Source organism: Mizuhopecten yessoensis, unplaced genomic scaffold, assembly GCF_002113885.1.
Source record: "Mizuhopecten yessoensis strain PY_sf001 unplaced genomic scaffold, ASM211388v2 scaffold9847, whole genome shotgun sequence".
NCBI lineage: Eukaryota > Metazoa > Mollusca > Bivalvia > Pectinida > Pectinidae > Mizuhopecten > Mizuhopecten yessoensis.
In genome coordinates, this window is record NW_018408252.1 from 1,619,699 (window position 1) to 1,639,697 (window position 19,999).

General features: G+C 39.3%; 1 protein-coding gene across 2 annotated transcripts in view; it reads right to left on the reverse strand.

The window, feature by feature from the left end:
* The window catches only part of LOC110458823, a 58,063-nt gene that overhangs the window by 13,031 nt on the left and 25,033 nt on the right, over positions 1-19,999 (reverse strand). For both annotated transcript variants that reach the window (XM_021510755.1, XM_021510756.1), the window contains exons 2-5: positions 4,548-4,728; positions 3,650-3,759; positions 1,138-1,296; positions 108-204 (exon numbers count right to left, since the gene is read on the reverse strand). In XM_021510755.1, coding sequence (XP_021366430.1) covers positions 108-204; positions 1,138-1,296; positions 3,650-3,759; positions 4,548-4,623 — 442 coding nt within the window. In that variant the 5' untranslated portion in view covers positions 4,624-4,728. The remainder of the gene's footprint in view (positions 1-107; positions 205-1,137; positions 1,297-3,649; positions 3,760-4,547; positions 4,729-19,999) is intronic.

The window sequence follows — 19,999 nt, forward strand, 5'->3', positions numbered from 1 at the left end:
TACCGTAACAGATCATTTTGGAATAAACTTTCCCAAGATGCTTTGGAATTTCTGAAAAAAACGAAGTGATTTACAGTTACCCAACTCAGTGAAGAACGAATTCTTACCTGGAGATTTATCGTCGACACTAGCATTCTTCCTGCGTCGTCGTCGCTTCTTGAACGGTTGAAACCAGGTGAGCAACTCCTCATATGTGTCTACATCCTGCAGTACAGCAAAATAAAAAAAGTTCAATCCAAAACTTTTTTCCAAGTCTACCTCGATGTATACATATATATACGTAAGCAAATTAAATAGAGCACATCTGATCCTGCTTACCAGACTAAAATATATTTCAGTCAATGCCGGAAAATTCTTCAAACCGTCAATTTGCAGTTTAAGTTTTAAAGTAGGATCATGATCACAACATCCTAAGTGTCAAGTATGTTGTGATGATAATCATACTTTAAATGTATATGTATTCACTTCTGTAATCGCCCTGCATACCTTTTTAAGTATCCCTACTTAAAGAGAGGTGCCCCACTGATCAACCCACAAACCTACATCCGACGTTGGCTCCATCACATTTAACCTTGTTAAAATTTGAAAAGCTAAAATTTCAGTGCACTAAAATAAGTATGTTAACTCATTCACCCCTGAAGACACATTTGAATTCTTCCAATTCAAAGGTTGGCATACTTCTTAATGAAATTTAAGGGCTGAATGAGTTAACAGTATGTAACAAAGAAAACCAGTTGGAGATCAACACCTACAAAAAGTCGCCACTTGTTTAACAAAAGAAAATAGGAGGCCAGCGAGGTCTACACTAAGGCTGTCGTTCCATGGACCACAGCCGCCGTGACAGCCTGCCTGCATCTGAAGAGATGTCCGACCTCAGAATTAGAACTGGATGGGCAGACTTTTGAATCTCCGAGGGCCTATTAAGCGGAAACTTACCCCCTCACGTCGACCAAACACCTACTTTGTCAATGATGGTAGACGGAAAACACCTAAACCAACCCAACCAACTTAACAAAAGAAATCCATATTTTGGGAAGGTAACTCATTTACCCCTGAAATTTCATAATGACCTATTCCAACCTTCGAATTGGAAGAGTTCAAATGTGTCTTCAGGGGCGAATGAGTTGATAAACGTACCTGGATTGCCTTGTAGAAGACTTGACCGTTATCCTGGACTGATACGATGTTCTGTTCCTCCAGGAAGCGGGCACAGTTGACATAACGCATCCAGTTTCCCTTCATAGGGTCTGTGGCATTGACTATGTGAGACAGTTCGTTCTTCTCAAGGTCAAACACCTGCAAAGGTCACAGACAGTGAATATAGTTAGTGTCCAAACAATCAAACTAAAGATTATGATAGGCATGTGTTGTCCAGACTTAAATAGCAACACTGTATCGTCTAGTATATGCGTCTTAAAGCTTGGGCAAGTTGAATATGCCCTTTTCCTTAAGTTTAAGTTACTCCATTTCAGATCAAAACACCATTCCAGCAAATTCATTGCCTCTGTCTCATAAGTGTATCCTCTTCATTTTTTAGTGCACAGGACTTTACCTAAACTTGCATGTGCAACAAAATTAGGAACTTCATCATTACAGTTCTGCCAAAAAATCATTTTTAAAAATCTGAATACCATTTAAAAGACCAGAGATTTTTTTAAATGTTTACTGAATCTTACTTACATTTAAACTGCATATTTTTCTCCCCATTTTTCTTCAAATTTGTAATCAACCATGGGTCTTTTGGACAAATTATGAGTAAAACACTTTGTCTGGTACAAAACTTTGACTTAAAATTGGGCAAAAATATTCCAGTGTCACATTAGAATTGGTTAAAATATATACACTGAGCTAAATGAATATGTATGTCTGGTAATCATAAGGCGACACTTGGCCACCTGATAGAAACAGGGTAAAATGTACCAGCTGTGTACACCTGCAATTAACCTCTTGGTTTCAGTGAACTATACATGAGAGTGAAAAATTTGCATTCAAATTCAGCATTAAATATTGACGTTATAACAACATAACAAATACTCTGCTTTAAAACAACTGGAATCCATTGACTGTGTCAGCCTGTACAAAAACCAAAATCATTAGAATGTTTGCCGTAATTCATTCTGAGAGCCATATGTTAAAAGCTTTTTCTGGAGCCAGATTGATTTCACCAAATTTGTTGCAGTTGAACTGCATTTTCACCTTAAAATCATCAATAACAGGTTCTACAATGGCCATAATCAATGACATTAAGTTGCGATTCCTAAATACAAACAAGAGGCCCAGATGTCCTGTACTGTTCACCTTGATATTTAACTCATTTACCCCTGTATACATTAATAAACTGGACTTCCCATTTTTTGATTTGGTAATATAAGGTTCAAACATGACTTTAGGGGTGAATGGGTTAAGCAATCATGACAAAAAAAAATCTCAATAAAACCAATACTGCAAACTCGCATATCATTAAACTAAGCCTCCTTGATATTGATTATTATGACCTTGAAAGTGGGTAAAGATCGTTAAGCGTGAGACACTCTAGCTTCACAGCACTAGTTCTCCATCCCAGGTACCTAAAGGTCAAATATCATGTCATCTTTGGGTGGTTGGAAGGTGCAGTGGATAACACTCGTCTTTCACCAAGGCGGCCAGGTTTGATTCCCTGATTGGATGTGAAAAGGTATGAGGTCATCTGCTCGACCACGTGAGGTTTTTTTCCGGGTTCTTCCCGCATTATAAAAGAGCCCCCACGCACTAACATCTCGGCTAACAAGAGTGATTAATATAAGTTGCAATTACTCGTTTCATAGTTGATGTAAAATAGATAAAGTTTATATTATATATATTCATCTTTTGCGTTATTTATCTATTGGACTGACAGTCATATCAACAGTAAATGCTACTTGATGGTGGAAAGAAAAGACCAATCAAGGATCAGAACAAAACCAAAGGTCAAGTGGTCATCCGGTAAATAAAGGGTATATTCGAAACCATCCAGAGGATATATCACGGTCATGGCATAGCAACAGTCATGAAGCCCCACAAGACGCTTCGCAATATATATCCTATTACACCCTAAGGATAAAACAACAAAAGAAAACGTCGCTGAATGCGTTTACAAAATCGAATGCAAATATTGTGACGCATCCTATATTTGAGAGACTGGAGGGCGATTTTGGGTCCGCCTTGGTGAACACCAGAAAGAAACAGAAACCCAAAAAGGTAGGAAATATTGTACATACGCTTTAATTACAGCATAGCCAAATTGACATCGCTTTTGTGGACAACTCTTACATATTTTAGACCTTTGTGTACATACACTTCACTGGTCATTTGTCTGATGAAGGTGACAGTGTACATATCGTACTAGTCATTAAAATATTACATAGAAACTCTCATTGGTTGTGCTACATGATCTTTTCATAATCCATACTTACCAACCTGAAGTAAATGTTTAGAAATAGAGGACAGACTTTCTATAGACAAAAGGTGATTTAACCCTTTCACCACTGTAGACCATAATGGACTCATCCATATCAATGCATGGTAGAGTCTACTCAAGTTACATAGGGGTGAAAGGGTTAAACAGCCCACCATATCATGACAGATAAGGAGCTGAAAACATAAAATTTCCACACACAATAATCATAATTACCTCCCAAGCGAATCTGTAATCAATCTTTTTGTCTTTGTGTTCATACACGATCTCCCCCACAAAGGGTCCGAAGATGGTTCCCTTGGGGATAGGTGCCACACACCATACTCCTGTACACAACAAAATAAGACAGCTAATGATAACATTACCTTGTGAAATATTTTAATTTTCTGTTCATTATTTCATAATTTTATCATATTTCTACAGAAGCGAGGTTATTTCTCATTGCAGTTTTCTTCTTTTCAAGAAGTTTTTAATGAAAAGGTGTTAGATAGCAGTAATAGGAATCTCATTTGACAAATCTGTAACTCATCTGTTTTCTATGAATTGTTTCCAAGATATCAAAATATTTGTTTATGATTTGTTTAGTTCTTTATCTGATGAGATTCTTTTATTTTCTATTTTTTTGTTTGCATGATTTTTTCCATATTTTGAAACTATGTTGGCAATTAAGCTCGATGGGTCGCTCTAGGAATTAACCAGAAGCTAGCTGATGTTATCTTTATCGAATAACAAAAACATTGATAATAATAATATACAGCATTTGATATAGCGCCCTATCTAGCTAACATAAGCCACTCTAAAGCGCTTTGCAGTACATATATATACAATTAGCATATATACATTTATCAATACACTTTTGAGGAAATTCGCAGGAGGTGCCTCATCAGGCGCTAACTACTAGTCCTATGCCACCTGGCTAATATCTCCCTATGTGTGTATGCCTGCGTGTGGGCTGGTGATATAATGTGTGTAATTCACACTTTTTCTTTTTCATTTTTTACCCCAGAAATAATTTTAGCGTCTGGGCCATTTTCCAGGACCATTTGAAGATGGATCATACATACAAATTACATTGTCATACATTAAATATTTATGAGAACTGTGGTTTATTTACCTATCTGAGAAGTATCAACCTCAGACTGCTTCAACTCTATCCCTTCTGGAGCAACAATGTGACTTGGAATCTCCATGGTGACAAGTTACCCTGGTAACAATAATTTGGTTGCCACTGGTAACATGTGTCCCTAGCAACACCTTGTGGACAGGAACGTAGCCGACAGCTATGTCATCATGACCTAGAAAAGAAGAAAAACATTGTAAGATTGATAGCCATCTGTACGATCATTGACCTGTTAGGTGATTTCTCACTTGGATGGTTTAAAGGTGGCAGGGAAGGCCTTAAGGATACAAGCTATCTTAAGCTGTGTTATATACCTCCCTTTCTAAAGAGTTACACAATAAGAAAATTGTCAAAGAGAAACTTTTACTAAATTAAACTTAATAATACTTTTGATTAGTTACTGATAAGTTACAGTACTGCGAGAACACAAGATACAAACGCAGGATCAGAAAACTCAATACCATGTTTTTGAATTAAGATTCAGTGAGTTTCAGACATCATATATGCATGCATATGGTGACTTATTTTGTAAAACAGCATTCGTTGTCATATAATTAAGCAGAAAAAAAATCAAAGAAATGCACATTTTGTGGTCTTTAAAATTCACAATGAATTTCTATTATTCTTATTTATGTCACTCAAGGCAGTTCTGTTTGGTAACTCTCAAGATATTGTTTTAAGTTCGAGTTCTCTGGAAAAGTTCTGTTCACAATTGCTAAGACATGATTACAGGTTCTGTTTTGGTGCTACTTCCATTTGGGACTTTCCAGACATGTTTTGTTTTTGGGTTCTCCAGAATTTGACTTGTTCCTCTTAAGACAAGTTTTGATTTTGATCTCTTGTTCTATTTCGAGCCAATTCATGGGTCAACAGTTACATGTGTGACCTCACGGGTGTCCATGGATACATGTGTGACAAGTGTGTCCAATGGATATACATGTGTTTGCAAAGATACATATGTGACAGATGCGTGTCCATGGATATGTGTACGACATATGTCTCCTTGGATATGTGTGTGACATGTGTGTCCATAGATATGTGTACGACATATGTCTCCTTGGATATGTGTGTGACATGTGTGTCCATGGATACGTGCATGACATGTGTCTCCTTGGATATGTGTGTGACATGTGTGTCCATAGATATGTGTACGACATATGTCTCCTTGGATATGTGTGTGACATGTGTGTCCATGAATGTGTGTGACATGTGTGTCCATGGATACGTGCATGACATGTGTGTCCATGAATTTGTGTACGACATGTCTCTTTGGATATGTGTGTGACATGCGTGTCCATGGATACGTGTGTGACATGTGTGTCCATGGATATGTGTGTGACATGTGTGTCCTTGGATACGTGTGTGACATAGACACACATGTTGCATGTATACACATATCCTACTTTGAATGTTAACATACATAAGCCTGGTCATGATCAGGTGTAGCGGTGTACTCGGTGACATCCACTGCCTGAAGGTTATGATTTCCTTTACTTCCCAGGCTGACATCACACTTTCAACAGGTAGCTCACACATGATAAATTAAACTGGTCAGTTCACCATCTGTCCCTCGGGCCTTATATCACAATATATATATAGATATGAACCTATAATTATATAGCTACATCAGGGAGAACACAGACCCTTTCCCGCAGATGGCCAGAATAGAATCCACGAGAAACATTTTCTTCACAATTCATTATTTATTCTTTTCATATTTATTCTTAATCTGATGAAAAGCAATTTACAGTTCTACTCCTGCCTGAAATTCACTGTTACATGTTACAACTTGTTCAGTAATGTGGTATGCTTATTTAATGTTGTAGTGAAACTGGATTGGGCCGATCACTGGTGACCAAGTAGCTCAATGGGTTATAATTAGATCAGTGAGTAGCACCTGTCTAGAGTTTGAAGGTCCTAAGTTGGAATACCAGTCTAGCCATGCATGTTTTCAATCTTGTTACACATATAGCTAACAATTTTTAAACCTTACTCCTTAAGAAATTCAACAGTGAATGTCCTGAAACATTGGCTAGTTTATAAAAGGTAATTCTACGTTACAAACTGATCATTAGGATTGAAATGTTAAGTCATATGACACTATTTTGCCAGTTAGCCCTATTGTTGTCAACAGATCTGCTACCACATGCTCAGTGTGTCGCCCTTCACTGCTGGGCGGTGGGTTTGAGACCCACGCGGGGCATGCAGCCGTCAGGTACTGACTGTAGGTCGGTGTTTTTTCTCTGGGAACTCTGGTTTTCTTTCACCTCAAAAAACCTGGCACAACCATAACCCTTTCACAACTGTAGACCATAATGGACTCATCCAAATCAATGCATGGAAGAGTTTACTGAAGTTACATAGGGGTGAAAGGGTTAAATGACCATGGCTGCTAAAAGGACGAAAAACACAAACGAACCAAACAAGAGTAACAAAACAGCAGTGATGGTCATCAGTCATGTAAGAATGTTGTTTTAACCATCAGTAGTATATACTGGAGTTTGGTTTGTGTGTGGTTTATGTGCTATTAACAGCTAAGGTCATTTAAGGACTTGTCAGGTTTTGGTGGTGGAGGAAAACCAGAGTACTCGGGGGGGGGGGGGGGGGGGGGAAATCAGGGACCTTCAGCTACAGTAGTACCTGTCGATGACCCCACGTAGGCCTTGAACCTGCGACTCAGTGGTCTACGATCTTTACCTAAATATGTCTGTTAGCATGCAAACTGTTTCCTCTATCTGAGTAGTACTATACTCTTGAGCTTCAAATTCTTTAAAGATGAAAATTAAGTACTAATACTGTACATGTATGTAACCGTCTTGTCTATAAGTATTGTCTTGTGCGGACAAGCAATTTAAAACAGCAGTCGGAGTGGTATATTGGGAAGTCAAACTAATTTTAGTGTGGAGTGTGTATGTTAGTGTGTATATATATATTCTGTGTTCAGTACCAGCCTGTATACAACCATATGTTACAGACACTGCCTGCCGACACTGCTCGGAATTGTTCATTGTGTATCTTACATAAGAAGGCCATACAATGTTTATATTGCTTCTGGATTTGCTTTAGGTGTGAAATGCATATAGAATGAGCTAAAACGCTAATCATTGACTGTGGTCTGACTAATATATATGTTACATACAGCATGATGATAAAAACCAACTAATCGCTGATTTGCTTTCAAATGACAACATTATCAGCAAATGAAAGCTAATTTATCTGGTAGATTGACAGAAAACTATCATTGTTGTCTAGACCTGGGACCTGAGAATTTGCCACAGCTAACTATATTTGGATCTAAAACTAAGGTGTGCAGAGTAATTTTACATGTTTTAGGGTTTAGATCAACTTTTGGTAAAAATGTCATTCCCGATGACGATATAAACGTGGAACCAAATATAACTAACAAATTCTCAGGTCCCTGTGGTCCAGCCATACACACCGTCACTAAGCTTTTCGCTTCTCTCCCTCACATTTATATTACATACTTTGAATTATCAAAGCGAGTTTGATCATTCCTTTATTCCGTCTTTGCGTATTGCAGAGTTATCTTCTCTTGGGAGTAGGTATTGATTGTTACGTCATTGATCTGTGTGAGAAAATTACTTCGTTTTCTCAACAATTGATGACGTTACTCTCACAAACAAGTGACGTAACAATCAGTACCTGCTCCCAAGAGAAGATAACTCTGCAATACGCAAAGACGGAATATAGCTAGACCAGGGGTCCAGTTGAGCTATTAACACACAATTTCAAAATATAAGTTTAAATAATTTTTTGGCATGTATGATTAAATAATTATCCTAGATCCCCATATGTACGTTTAGTTTTGAATTTCATTACTTTTGAACAAATACTAAATGAAACATTTCCATCCAAATTGGAATAGCTGGGCCCTCCCTGGGTCAACTAAGTCCTGGTCAGTTGATAACTGAACTCTCCCTTGCTGAAGCTTTTATTAGACGGATGCTAAAATAAATCACTGCAAATCTCACTTCAGCGGTGGAAAAGAAAGAACTTCAAATCCTCATTTTACACAAAATATCTAAACAAATGCACAGATGCTAGACACACTGATATGATGTGTATATATATATATACACTATACTATTATATTGTATATACACATGATCCTATATATATATGATGCATTATTGCATATATATATGCATATAAGGACCCAGAATAATACTTACACATATTCAACACTAATTATAAACAAGCAATACACAGAAATGTAAAACACAATGACCTCGGCATATATAGACAAATATGACCTCAGCCAATACATTAGATCAATGGGACAGCCTTTAATGTTATTTTATAACCCACAGCCTGAGTGGGTATGGCCGGATCCACCTAACCTGTAATGTAATAACACAGGCTATTTTCAGGTTTCATATAAGCTTAAGGGGATGATATATTCTACATAATAACTTTTGTGTTTTAATGATGTTTTTTATTTTCAGGTTTCATACAAGTTTAAGGGGATGATATATTCTACATAATAACTTTTGTGTTTAACTGATGATTTAAGTTATACCTAGTGTGCTGACAGACAGACAACATAAACATGTACAATTCATACACACAAAGAACTTCTCAAGACTATTTACAGTACTGTACCAGTGTGTTTATATATATGTACAAGAGCGTTACAACCACCTATGTATAAACAGAGCTTTAAGTTCTCTTCATAGAACATGGTGACCCATGTGGGCGTAGGTTGTTATCTAAAGGTCCTCTCACCCCTATGTAACTTTAGTAGACTATACCATGTGTTGATATGAATGAGTTCATTATGGTCTATAGTGGTCAAAGGGTTAAGGAGAATTTTTTCGACCTCATATAATTAAGCATCTATTACAACAGACATATACATCAATATTCAATTGACTTTCTGATTATGTAATAGCTGTCTACTTACATCTGTTCAAAACATTCTGCCTGCAACATTTTTTTCGATGATATATTGAAAAATAATTTCTTTAAAGATAAAAGACTACTCAACTTTGAGGAGGCTTTCAGGAAATGGGGCCCGTTAACAAGTTAAGGTTATATGCTATCTTACACATTAATTATACATGTGATTTATGTTGGAGTTATCTCCCTTAAAACGTTTTCAGCATCGGTTATAACTCAAATTTACCAGAACTAATCAACGCAATATGATCCTTAAAACATATACTTAATAGAGTAGAACTCTTTGGGAATGAAAATGCATATATCACAGAAATAGTATCATATACCCTTAAAAAGTTTGAAATTTACATAGGTCATGACATCCAGGGACAATCTCATGATCCTCAATACAGACTCAATACACATCAATAATGAACAGGTGCATGTACGTGGGCATGCCTGAAAATAAATGCTATCGCCCAATATGAATATTCCACATATAGGTCATGATCATCATGGCAGGTCATTTTGTCCGTCTAATGTAAGTGTCCCTTTTAATTATAATTATATAAAGTTTGCTCCAAAGCAAGTTATAATATTGATATTTTTATATTGGAATATATATTACACCTATTTTTCAAATATTTGGGCTCCCTGGGCACTTGCTGTGCATGTTTTGTTTTGACATTTATAAGATATCAATATGAAAACTGGGAGACATATTCTTATTTGTTACCTAATAGAAACTGGAAGTAATTCAACATTTTGCTTGATTTTTTGCCTTTCCACTCCTGTTAAATTATAGTATTACTATATTACATTTCAATTTTCCTGTGTCATATCAACTTCATTAAATTTCAAATTCATTATAGGTTAAGGTGTCGCTGTATCCAGCTTTCCAATCTTTTCTCCCCTCCCTCAGCTAAAACTGAATACCGGGGTATTATATCTAGTTTGTTCCGTATCTAAAATCAATATTATATTAAGTTTTTTCTGTATCCGACTTCCTGATCCCCAGCTAAAATCAATATTATATTAAGTTTTTTCTGTATCTGACTTCCAGACCCTAATCTCTCCACCAGCTAGCACTGAAGATATTAAGTTCCTCATCTTCTTCCCTTCCCTAAGATCCAATGATATGTTGTCGTTCAATATTACAACTTTACATATGTAAAAAGCACAAGCGCTTGGCAGTGTCTTGATCATTTTTTTCCAGAAGACTTTAATCTGTTTTATTCTGTACAACAAAATTTACGTCTGTTCGACTCAAAGAAACCTTTAAATGAAGTGTTTCATAATAAAGTTTCAATGAAATGTCAATTTACGTACTATTTTTTCACATAATATTAAAAAATATTAATAAACTCCTTTGGTATACAGTTAAACTTCATTGATAATACTGCTACTCATGTTGTCAAACACAATCTTTGGCATTATCAAGTTGGGTTGGCAATATATCAAGTGATAAATATAGAGAAATTAATTTAACTCATTCACCCCTAAACACACATTTGAACTCTTCCAAATCAAAGGTTGGAATAGTTCATGATGAAATTTCAGGGGTGAATGAATGAAGGATCCATGTACCACTGCCAAAATCTGTACTAAAGCATTAGAAACTATTTTGACTGCATGACTACGGCTTGGATGAATCATTTCTGAAAAGAAAACTACATATATATACATTCCAGGACTTTTATGAAAAATTAATCAAGATGAAATAATGTAACAATTAGCTGGGTTAGACTGGGATTTGATCCCTGGACTTCAGACTTGCATACTATCGCTCCAACATTGATGCTACCTATATATAGTCAACTGAAGTGTCTGGGCCTAATTGTGCTAAAGTATATATATATCTAACTGGAAATTACGTAGAGGTTACTGTATACAGGACAACTACAGTGTAGGAGGACAGCAAAGAAAAGTAGAGAAGGTTTTCATCTCCAGCACACACGCAGGCATACACACAAAGGGAGATATTAGCCAGGTGGCATAGGACTAGTAGTTAGTGCCTGATAAGGCAACTCCTGCAAATTTGTTAAAATTGTATTGACTATACTGTATATATTGTATATCTATGTTCTGTAAAGCACTTTAAAGTGGCATATGTTAGCTAGATAGGGCGCTATATCAAATGTTGTATTTATTATTATTATGGTGTTTAGCAAGGTGGTAAATGAATGAGGCATCATAAACATACAGTGTTATCCCTTTCACCACTGTAGACTACAATAGACTCATCCAGATCAAAGTTTACTTAAGTTACATAGGGGTGACAGGGTTAAATAGAGGTTTTATCTTATTACACTCTACAGGGGCAGCATTGGTCAATGGTCACTTACTATTGTTAAAGGCGACCAGTGGACAGTGATGCCCAATATATTTTCACTATATTTTTGAACCTCTACAGCTTTACACAAGAATGTGATTGGGAATTCAGGATGACATCGACGTGAATCAATGCATGTCCCCTACTGGCACCCCCCTACTGGCACCCCCTACTGGCACCCCCAACAGGTTACCCGTTACCTCCAAAGAACCTCTGTACATAAGATCAGCACCCTAACACTATTATTAAGTATTATTAAGTGAACGGTAAGCCATTACTTACCTTAACCAAAAGGTAACGGACGGACAACTGACAGACAGACAGATGGACGGATAGAAAGATACAGACAAAACCTATAGTCTGTCCGGTTTCTCCGGTAGGGGACTAAAAACTAGGAATATATACCTCAACCCCTTAGAAAATTTGACCTTGTTTCATGTTTCCAAAATAAGTCAGTTACTTTCAAAATCACAGAAAAAATAGAAAAGAGGAAGAATCATATGGCTGTATTAGGTTAATACACCATCTAATGTATAATATACGACTACTACCCTCTATTTAGTATTTTATAGGATATGCTTCGTCTGCGTCTACACAGGTACAAATGTACCAGGTGTGTTTGTAAGGTGAACACACCATCCATTACTGGTAGAACACAACGTTACACCTGCCTCAGGTGAACCTGTTCGCCCTGCTAACATCACAATGTACACACAAGATACCTGTGTCACGTTGAAGAGGAGCCTTGTCAGCTTCACACGTCATTTACACAAAAAAATCAAATTGTTTTTGTTTTGAAATAATCCCAAACAAATGATTATTTTTTTTACATTTCTGGTCCTTGTATGAGAATTTAACATCCTGAAATATGAAGATTTAGTAACGAATTTCTAAAAATAACCAGGATGACAAGTTAGCCTTGTGTGTCATTAAGGTGACCTGATTTTGAAGAAACGGAGCACGCCGACTACAACAGCGGAGCTACAGTAACAGTTTTACATACACGCCCATTGACCAACACACAGCCATTGAACAAGGGGCTAGCCAATTCAAGTAGAAACCCATTCACTTCCATTTCGCATACATTTTATATTGGCCTCACAGATATCCTAGCATACAAAACCATCAATCAAATTTACGTCAAATATTAGTATCATAATGCTATAAACTTTCTATTGTCATCTAATATGGCCTTTCTAACATACTACCTCATCGTTCTCAATCACATGTTTAAAATGCCAACAGACTGACAATTTCTATACCACTTCCCTAAATGACCTTTGTTCCATACAATGTACACTCAGCTAATGGATGGGTGTTTTTATGAATCAAATAACGCTCTTTTCTCTATTAAACCATCATACGTCCTTAGCTACTATATCGTTTTACCTGTATATGTGGATTTTCTTATCAGTGTCTTGTTATGTATATATGTATCGTCTCCATATTCTACGCAGCTGTCTGTTCAATTGTCTCTGATGTCTGTCCGTCACATCCACCTCTGGTTGTCTGTCTATCTGGCATCGACTGTTTATCTATCAGAAATTATTGTCATCTGTACGCATCCAGCCACCGTTCTACAACTGTCTGTCCATCTATCTGACAATATTTCCTTCTGTATTTTATGTGACCTATCTCTGACAGCATTTCATTCTGTATGCATCTTTCTGTCCATCTCCCTTATTGTCTGTGCGTCTGTCTGTACATCTTGTCAGTCCACCACTCTGTGACATCCCTCTCTCCAACTCCACATTTATCTGTCCATTGCTGTCTGTCTCTTTGTAACATGTTTGTGCATCTCTACATATGCATGCACATTCTATCTGTCTACCTGTCTGTGACATCACTCTGATCTGTCTGCCCTATTTGTACATCTATCTGTCTGTAGCATCGCTATGCCTGTGTGTACAACCGTCTGTGACATCACATCTGCCTATAGCTTTCCGCCTGTCTGTGACATCACGTCTGCCTATCCACCCGTCTGTACATCCATCTGTCTGACATCACTGTCTGTCTGTCCCCCCATCGATACATCCATCTGTCTGTGACATCGCTGTCTGCCTATCCCCCCATCTATACATCCATCTGTCTGTGACATCACGTCTGCCCGTCTGTACATCCATCTGTCTGTGATATCACTGTCTGTCTGTCCCCCATCTATACATCCATCTGTCTGTGAGATCACTGTCTGTCTGTCCCCCCATCTATACATCCATCTGTCTGTGACATCACTGTCGGCCTATCCCCCCATCCAACATCCATCTGTCTGTGACATCACTCTGTCTGTCTGTCCATCTGTCTGTGACATCACTGTCTGTCTGTCCATCTGTACATCAGTCTGTGACATTACTCTGCCTGTCTGTCCATCTGTACATCTGTCTGTGACATCACTGTCTGTATGTCCATCTGTACATCTGCCCATCTATCTGTGACATCATTGTCTGTCTGTCCATCTGTACATCAGTCTGTGACATCACTGTCTGTCTGTCCATCTGTACATCAGTCTGTGACATTACTCTGCCTGTCTGTCCATCAGTCCATCTGTCTGTGACATCACTGTCTGTCTGTCCATCTGTCTGTGACATCACTCTGCCTGTCTGTCCCATCACTGTCTGTCCATCTGTACAACAGTCTGTGACATCACTGTCTGCCTACCCGTCTGTACATCCATCCATGACATCACTGTCTATCTATCCTCCCATATGTACATCCATCTGTTTGTGATATCACTGTCTGTCTATCCTCCCATCTATACATCCATCTGTCTGTGACATCTCTCTCCCTGTCTGTCCATCTATACATCCCTCTGTGACATCACTGTCTGCCTTTCCTCCCATCTGTCGGTGACATTACTCTGCCTGTCTGTCCATCAGTCCATCTGTCTGTTACATCACTGTCTGCCTATCTCCCCATCTGTCTGTGACATTACTCTGCCTGTCTGTGACATCACTATCTGCCTATCTCCCCATCTGTCTGTGACATCACTCTGCCTGTCTGTTCATCTATCCATTCCTCTGTGACATCACTGTCTGCCTTTCCTCCCATCTGTCTGTGCCATTACTCTGCCTGTCTGTGACATCACTGTCTGTCTGTCCATCTGTCTGTGACATCACTCTGCCTGTCTGTCCATCTATACATTCCTCTGTGACATCACTGTCTGCCTTTCCTCCCATCTGTCTGTGACATTACTCTGCCTGTCTGTCCATCAGTCCACCTGTCTGTGACATCACTGTCTGCCCATCTCCCCATCTGTCAGTAACATTACTCTGCCTGTCTGTCCATCAGTCAATCTGTCTGTGACATCACTCTGCGTGTCTGTCCATCTGTACAACAGCCTGTGACATCACTGTCTGCCTATCCATCTGTACATCCACCCATGAGATCACTGTCTGTCTATCCTCCCATATATACATCCATCTGTCTGTGACATCCCTCTGCCTGTCTGTCCATCTATATATTCCTCTGTGACATCACTGTCTGCCTATCCCCCCATCTGTCTGTGACATCACTGTCTGCCTATCTCCCCATCTGTCTGTGACATCACTGTCTGCCCATCTCCCCATCTGTCTGTAACATTACTCTGCCTGTCTGTCCATCAGTCCATCTGTCTGTGACATCCCTGTCTGCCTATCTCCCCATCTGTCTGTAACATTACTATGCCTGTCTGTCCATCAGTCCATCTGTCTGCGACATCACTGTCTGCCTATCTCCCCATCCGTCTGTGACATCACTGTCTGCCCATCTCCCCATCTGTCTGTGACATCACTCTGACTGTCTGTCCATCTGTACAACAGTCTGTGACTTCACTGTCTGCCTATCTCCCCATCTGTCTGTGCCATTACTCTGCCTGTCTGTCCATCAGTCAATCTGTCTGTGACATCACTCTGCCTGTCTGTCCATCTGTACAACAGTCTGTGACATCACTGTCTGCCTATCCATCTGTACATCCACCCATGAGATCACTGTCTGTCTATCCTCCCATATATACATCCATCTGTCTGTGACATCACTGTCTGTCTATCCTCCCATCTATACACCCATCTGTCTGTGACATTACTCTGCCTGTCTGTCCATCAGTCCATCTGTCTGTGACATCACTGTCTGCCTATCTCCCCATCTGTCTGTGACATCACTCTGCCTGTCTGTTCATCTGTACATCTGTCTGTGACATCACTGTCTGCCTATCTGCTCGTCTATATATCCATCTGTCTTTGACATCACTCTGTCTGCCTATTTGTACATTAGATCTATGTCTGTGGCATCGCTATGCCTGTGTGCACAACTGTCTGTGACATCACGTCTGCTTATCTGGCCGTCTGTGAAATCACTCTGCCTATAGTATAGAGGCCTGTTTATATCTCCAAATCTCAGACTATATCTTGAAGGTAATGTTTTTCTCTTGATTATTGTATTTTTGTGTATCTTAACCCACATCATATACCTGGTTTACCTCAGAAATATTTTCCTTGTCCTCCTAACAACTTCAACAAACTGTCAAAGTTTGAATATAGATGGTTGAGACTAAAGTAAAGACTCGGATGGGCTCTAATAGACTTGTTTTGATATGTTGACGGTTTGGCCAAAGTCACATGGCTATATATATTATATATAGACTGTCCTCTGACTAAGTACTGTTAAAATAAAGCTTGCATTGGACAACCGCGATTTGGTCACTCTCTTTTGGCGTTTCTCCTTGACCATTCAACCCATTGACCGCAAATGTACATTCATTGTACATGGGGACAGTGATCATGAGTGGATTGTAAAACTGACCATCATCGGTCAGCACCACTACAGGTGCTAGGATTGGTGTATACTGTTGGCAGTGATTTAGCCGCCCCTCTCGCCTCTAGTATGAATGAATACTCTGTACATGTAGGTAGCTTGTCCTGAGCTAATGCAATACAAATCAATAACAACATACACAGGCAACGACCGAAAATTACTAGGAAACAGTTTTGATCCTCTACTGTGGGAAGATTGTTAATTAGCACGACTCGAACATGATGATATCTCATGATCACAACATATGGCAGAGGTTAAATAAAACTTAATGTTATCTTCTAATATACCCCAAGGCTTGACCTCATCAACTTTCAAGCCCCTCCAACTACATTTTCTCAGCCCTCCTTTTTCCTTGGGACTTTCCAGCACACCTTGCATCATTTAATCAGCCAAGATCCATCACTCCGCCCCTCCCCTTCTCATCCTAACCCTGTCCACAATTCTTTCCCTCCTCTATCTCCAACTGTCCCCACCCCTCCCCTTTTCATCCAAACCCTAACTGTCCCTAATTCTCTCCACAATCTCCAACTGTCCCCGCCCCTCCCCTTCTCATCTCAACCCTAACTGTCCCCAATTCTCCTCCTCTATTTCCAATTCTCTCTGCCCCTCCCCTTCTCATCCCAACCCTGTCCCCAATTCTCTCCCTCCTCTATCTCCAACTGTCCCCGCCCCTCCCCTTCTCATCTCAACCCTAACTGTCCCCAATTCTCTCCTCTATCTCCAATTGTCTCTGCCCCTCCCCTTCTCATCCCAACCCTGTCCCCAATTCTTTCCCTCTTTTATCTCTAACTGTCCCGCCCCTCCCTTTCTCATCCCAACCCTAACTGTCCCCAATTCTCTCCTCTATCTCCAACTGTCCCCACCCCTCCTCTTCTCATCCCAACCCTGTCTCCAATTCTCTCCCTCCTCTATCTCCAACTGTCCTCGCCCCTTCCCTTCTCATCTCAACCCTAACTGTCCCCAATTCTCTCCTCTATCTCCAATTGTCTCTGCCCCTCCTCTTCTCATCCCAACCCTGTCTCCAATTCTCTCCCTCCTCTATCTCCAACTGTCCCCGCCCCTTCCCTTCTCATCTCAACCCTAACTGTCCCCAATTCTCTCCTCTATCTCCAATTGTCTCTGCCCCTCCTCTTCTCATCCCAACCCTGTCTCCAATTCTCTCCCTCCTCTATCTCCAACTGTCCCCGCCCCTCCCCTTCTCATCTCAACCCTAACTGTCCCCAATTCTCTCCTCTATCTCCAATTGTCTCTGCCCCTCCCCTTCTCATCCCAACCCTGTCCCCAATTCTTTCCCTCCTCTATCTCCAACTGTCCCCACCCCTCCCTTTCTCATCTCAACCCTAACTGTCCCCAATTCTCTCCCTCCTCTATCTCCATCTGTCTCCGCCCCTCCCCTTCTCATCTCAACACTAACTGTCCCCAATTCTCCTCCTCCTCTATCTCCATCTGTCTCCGCCCCTCCCCTTCTCATCCAAACCCTAACTGTCCCCAATTCTCTCCCTCCTCTATCTCTAACTGTCCCCAATTTTCTCCCTCCTCTATCTTCAACTGTCTCCGCCCCTCCCCTTCTCATCCCAACCCTAACACAGTTGCGCCAGAACATTTCCATTGACGCAATTACAATATGTATCCCGGTCTAGCCCCACTAACTTTTTACGCTCAGAAAACATGTACAGTTTATTTTATCTCATTATTTTTTCATTGTAAGTCCTGAATAGGTATATTTTCTCTTCAGAAATGATTTGTCATAGATATAGTCATGTCAGATTTCAATGCGTAGTTAGTTTTGGCATTGGTACGGGCGCGGAACCCTACGAAAAATAAAAACAGATTCAACATGTTGCTTCACGCTTGATCAACACAGCTGCAACAAAATTCAACAATGTCAAAAGAATTCACCACAAGTAAATTGCAACATGATTCAGCAGATGTTGAATTGATGGTGAATTGAATGTTGTCCGCAGTTTCCCTGCTAACATTGTCCAAATCATTCAACATTCCTCCTCGGAAGATTCAAAGCAGGTGTTATAAATACAGAAGACAGATGGTGAAGAACAATTCATCTTACTTTAAACACTTTGGAGCAGTAAAATAAACCCAAATCTGGAAATGGTTATGTTCAGGAAGAGTATTTAGAACTCCAGACTTGTGTTTTTGATCCAGTAGCTGTCGTCTTGCACCGAGAAACTGCACATGTATGGCCATAACATTACAACTAGAGTTTATAAATCAATGATTCCAGCATTACATAACACAGGAATGAGGGTTCTATGTTAGTGTGACATGTGTATTAACTCTACAGAGATTATTTTACCCAATCCTTTTCAGGTTTTTGTAGCATACCTGACCTTATAGTCAGACAATGTTATTTCTTTTTTCAACATACCACATCGGCATGCATTTCAGTTTAATACAGTGAAACCCGTTCATGTGACAAAGAGTACACCTGCATAAAGAGACCACCTGTGTTAAGAGACCACCTGTGTTAAGAGAACACCTGCATAAAGAGACTACCTTTGTTAAGAGACCATTTTTAATATACTCCATTGTAGAGATTTCTTTGTGAAATAAACCTGTATAAGAAGAATACCTGCACAAAGATACCATCTGTGGTAAGAGAACACCTGCATAAAGAGACTATTTTAATATACTCCATTGTAGTGATTTCTTTGTGAAATGAACCTGTATAAGAACACCTGTATTAAGAGACAACCTATGTTAAGAGAACACCTGCATAAAGATTTCCTGAGGGTGGTCTCTTTATCCAGGTTTAACTGTACTTAGTTAATTGTTGTTGCTATTGATGATTTTACCTGAAGAATAGTTGAAGTGAAATAAAAAATAAAACTGTAAAAGTTTCAAGGTACTGTTTCAAAATGCAGACACACTGTACACCATTTACATGTGGAGATTGGGGTCACCATTGGATGACAAGATTTTACGTTCAAAATCAAAATGGGTCTGTTGTGGCCGAGCATCTGACCATCTATGATCACTAGCCCTCCACCACTGGGTCGCGTGTTCAAGGCCTATGGGGGCAGTTGCCAGGTGCTCGCCGCAGGTCGGTGGTTTTTCTCTGGGTTCTCTGGTTTTCCTCCATCACCAAAACCAGACACGTCCTTAAATAACCATAGCTGTACATTAACAGGATGTAAAACACAAACAAACCAATCAAAATCATATTTAGTTTCTTTGGAAGTGTATCTAATGCTACATCGAAAAACTGGATAATAGGGAAACTTAGAAGTTTGATGCTGCACCTACACAATATGCCATTAAACAAACCACATATGTATACACATGTACCTGGATTTACTGGAGTTACAAGTTTTATATAAAAAAAAAAATCTGAAGAGTTATCATATCATACTGGTATAATAGTCAGTTATTGTTTGGTAATGTCTACCACTGCAAATATTGAGAATGTCAG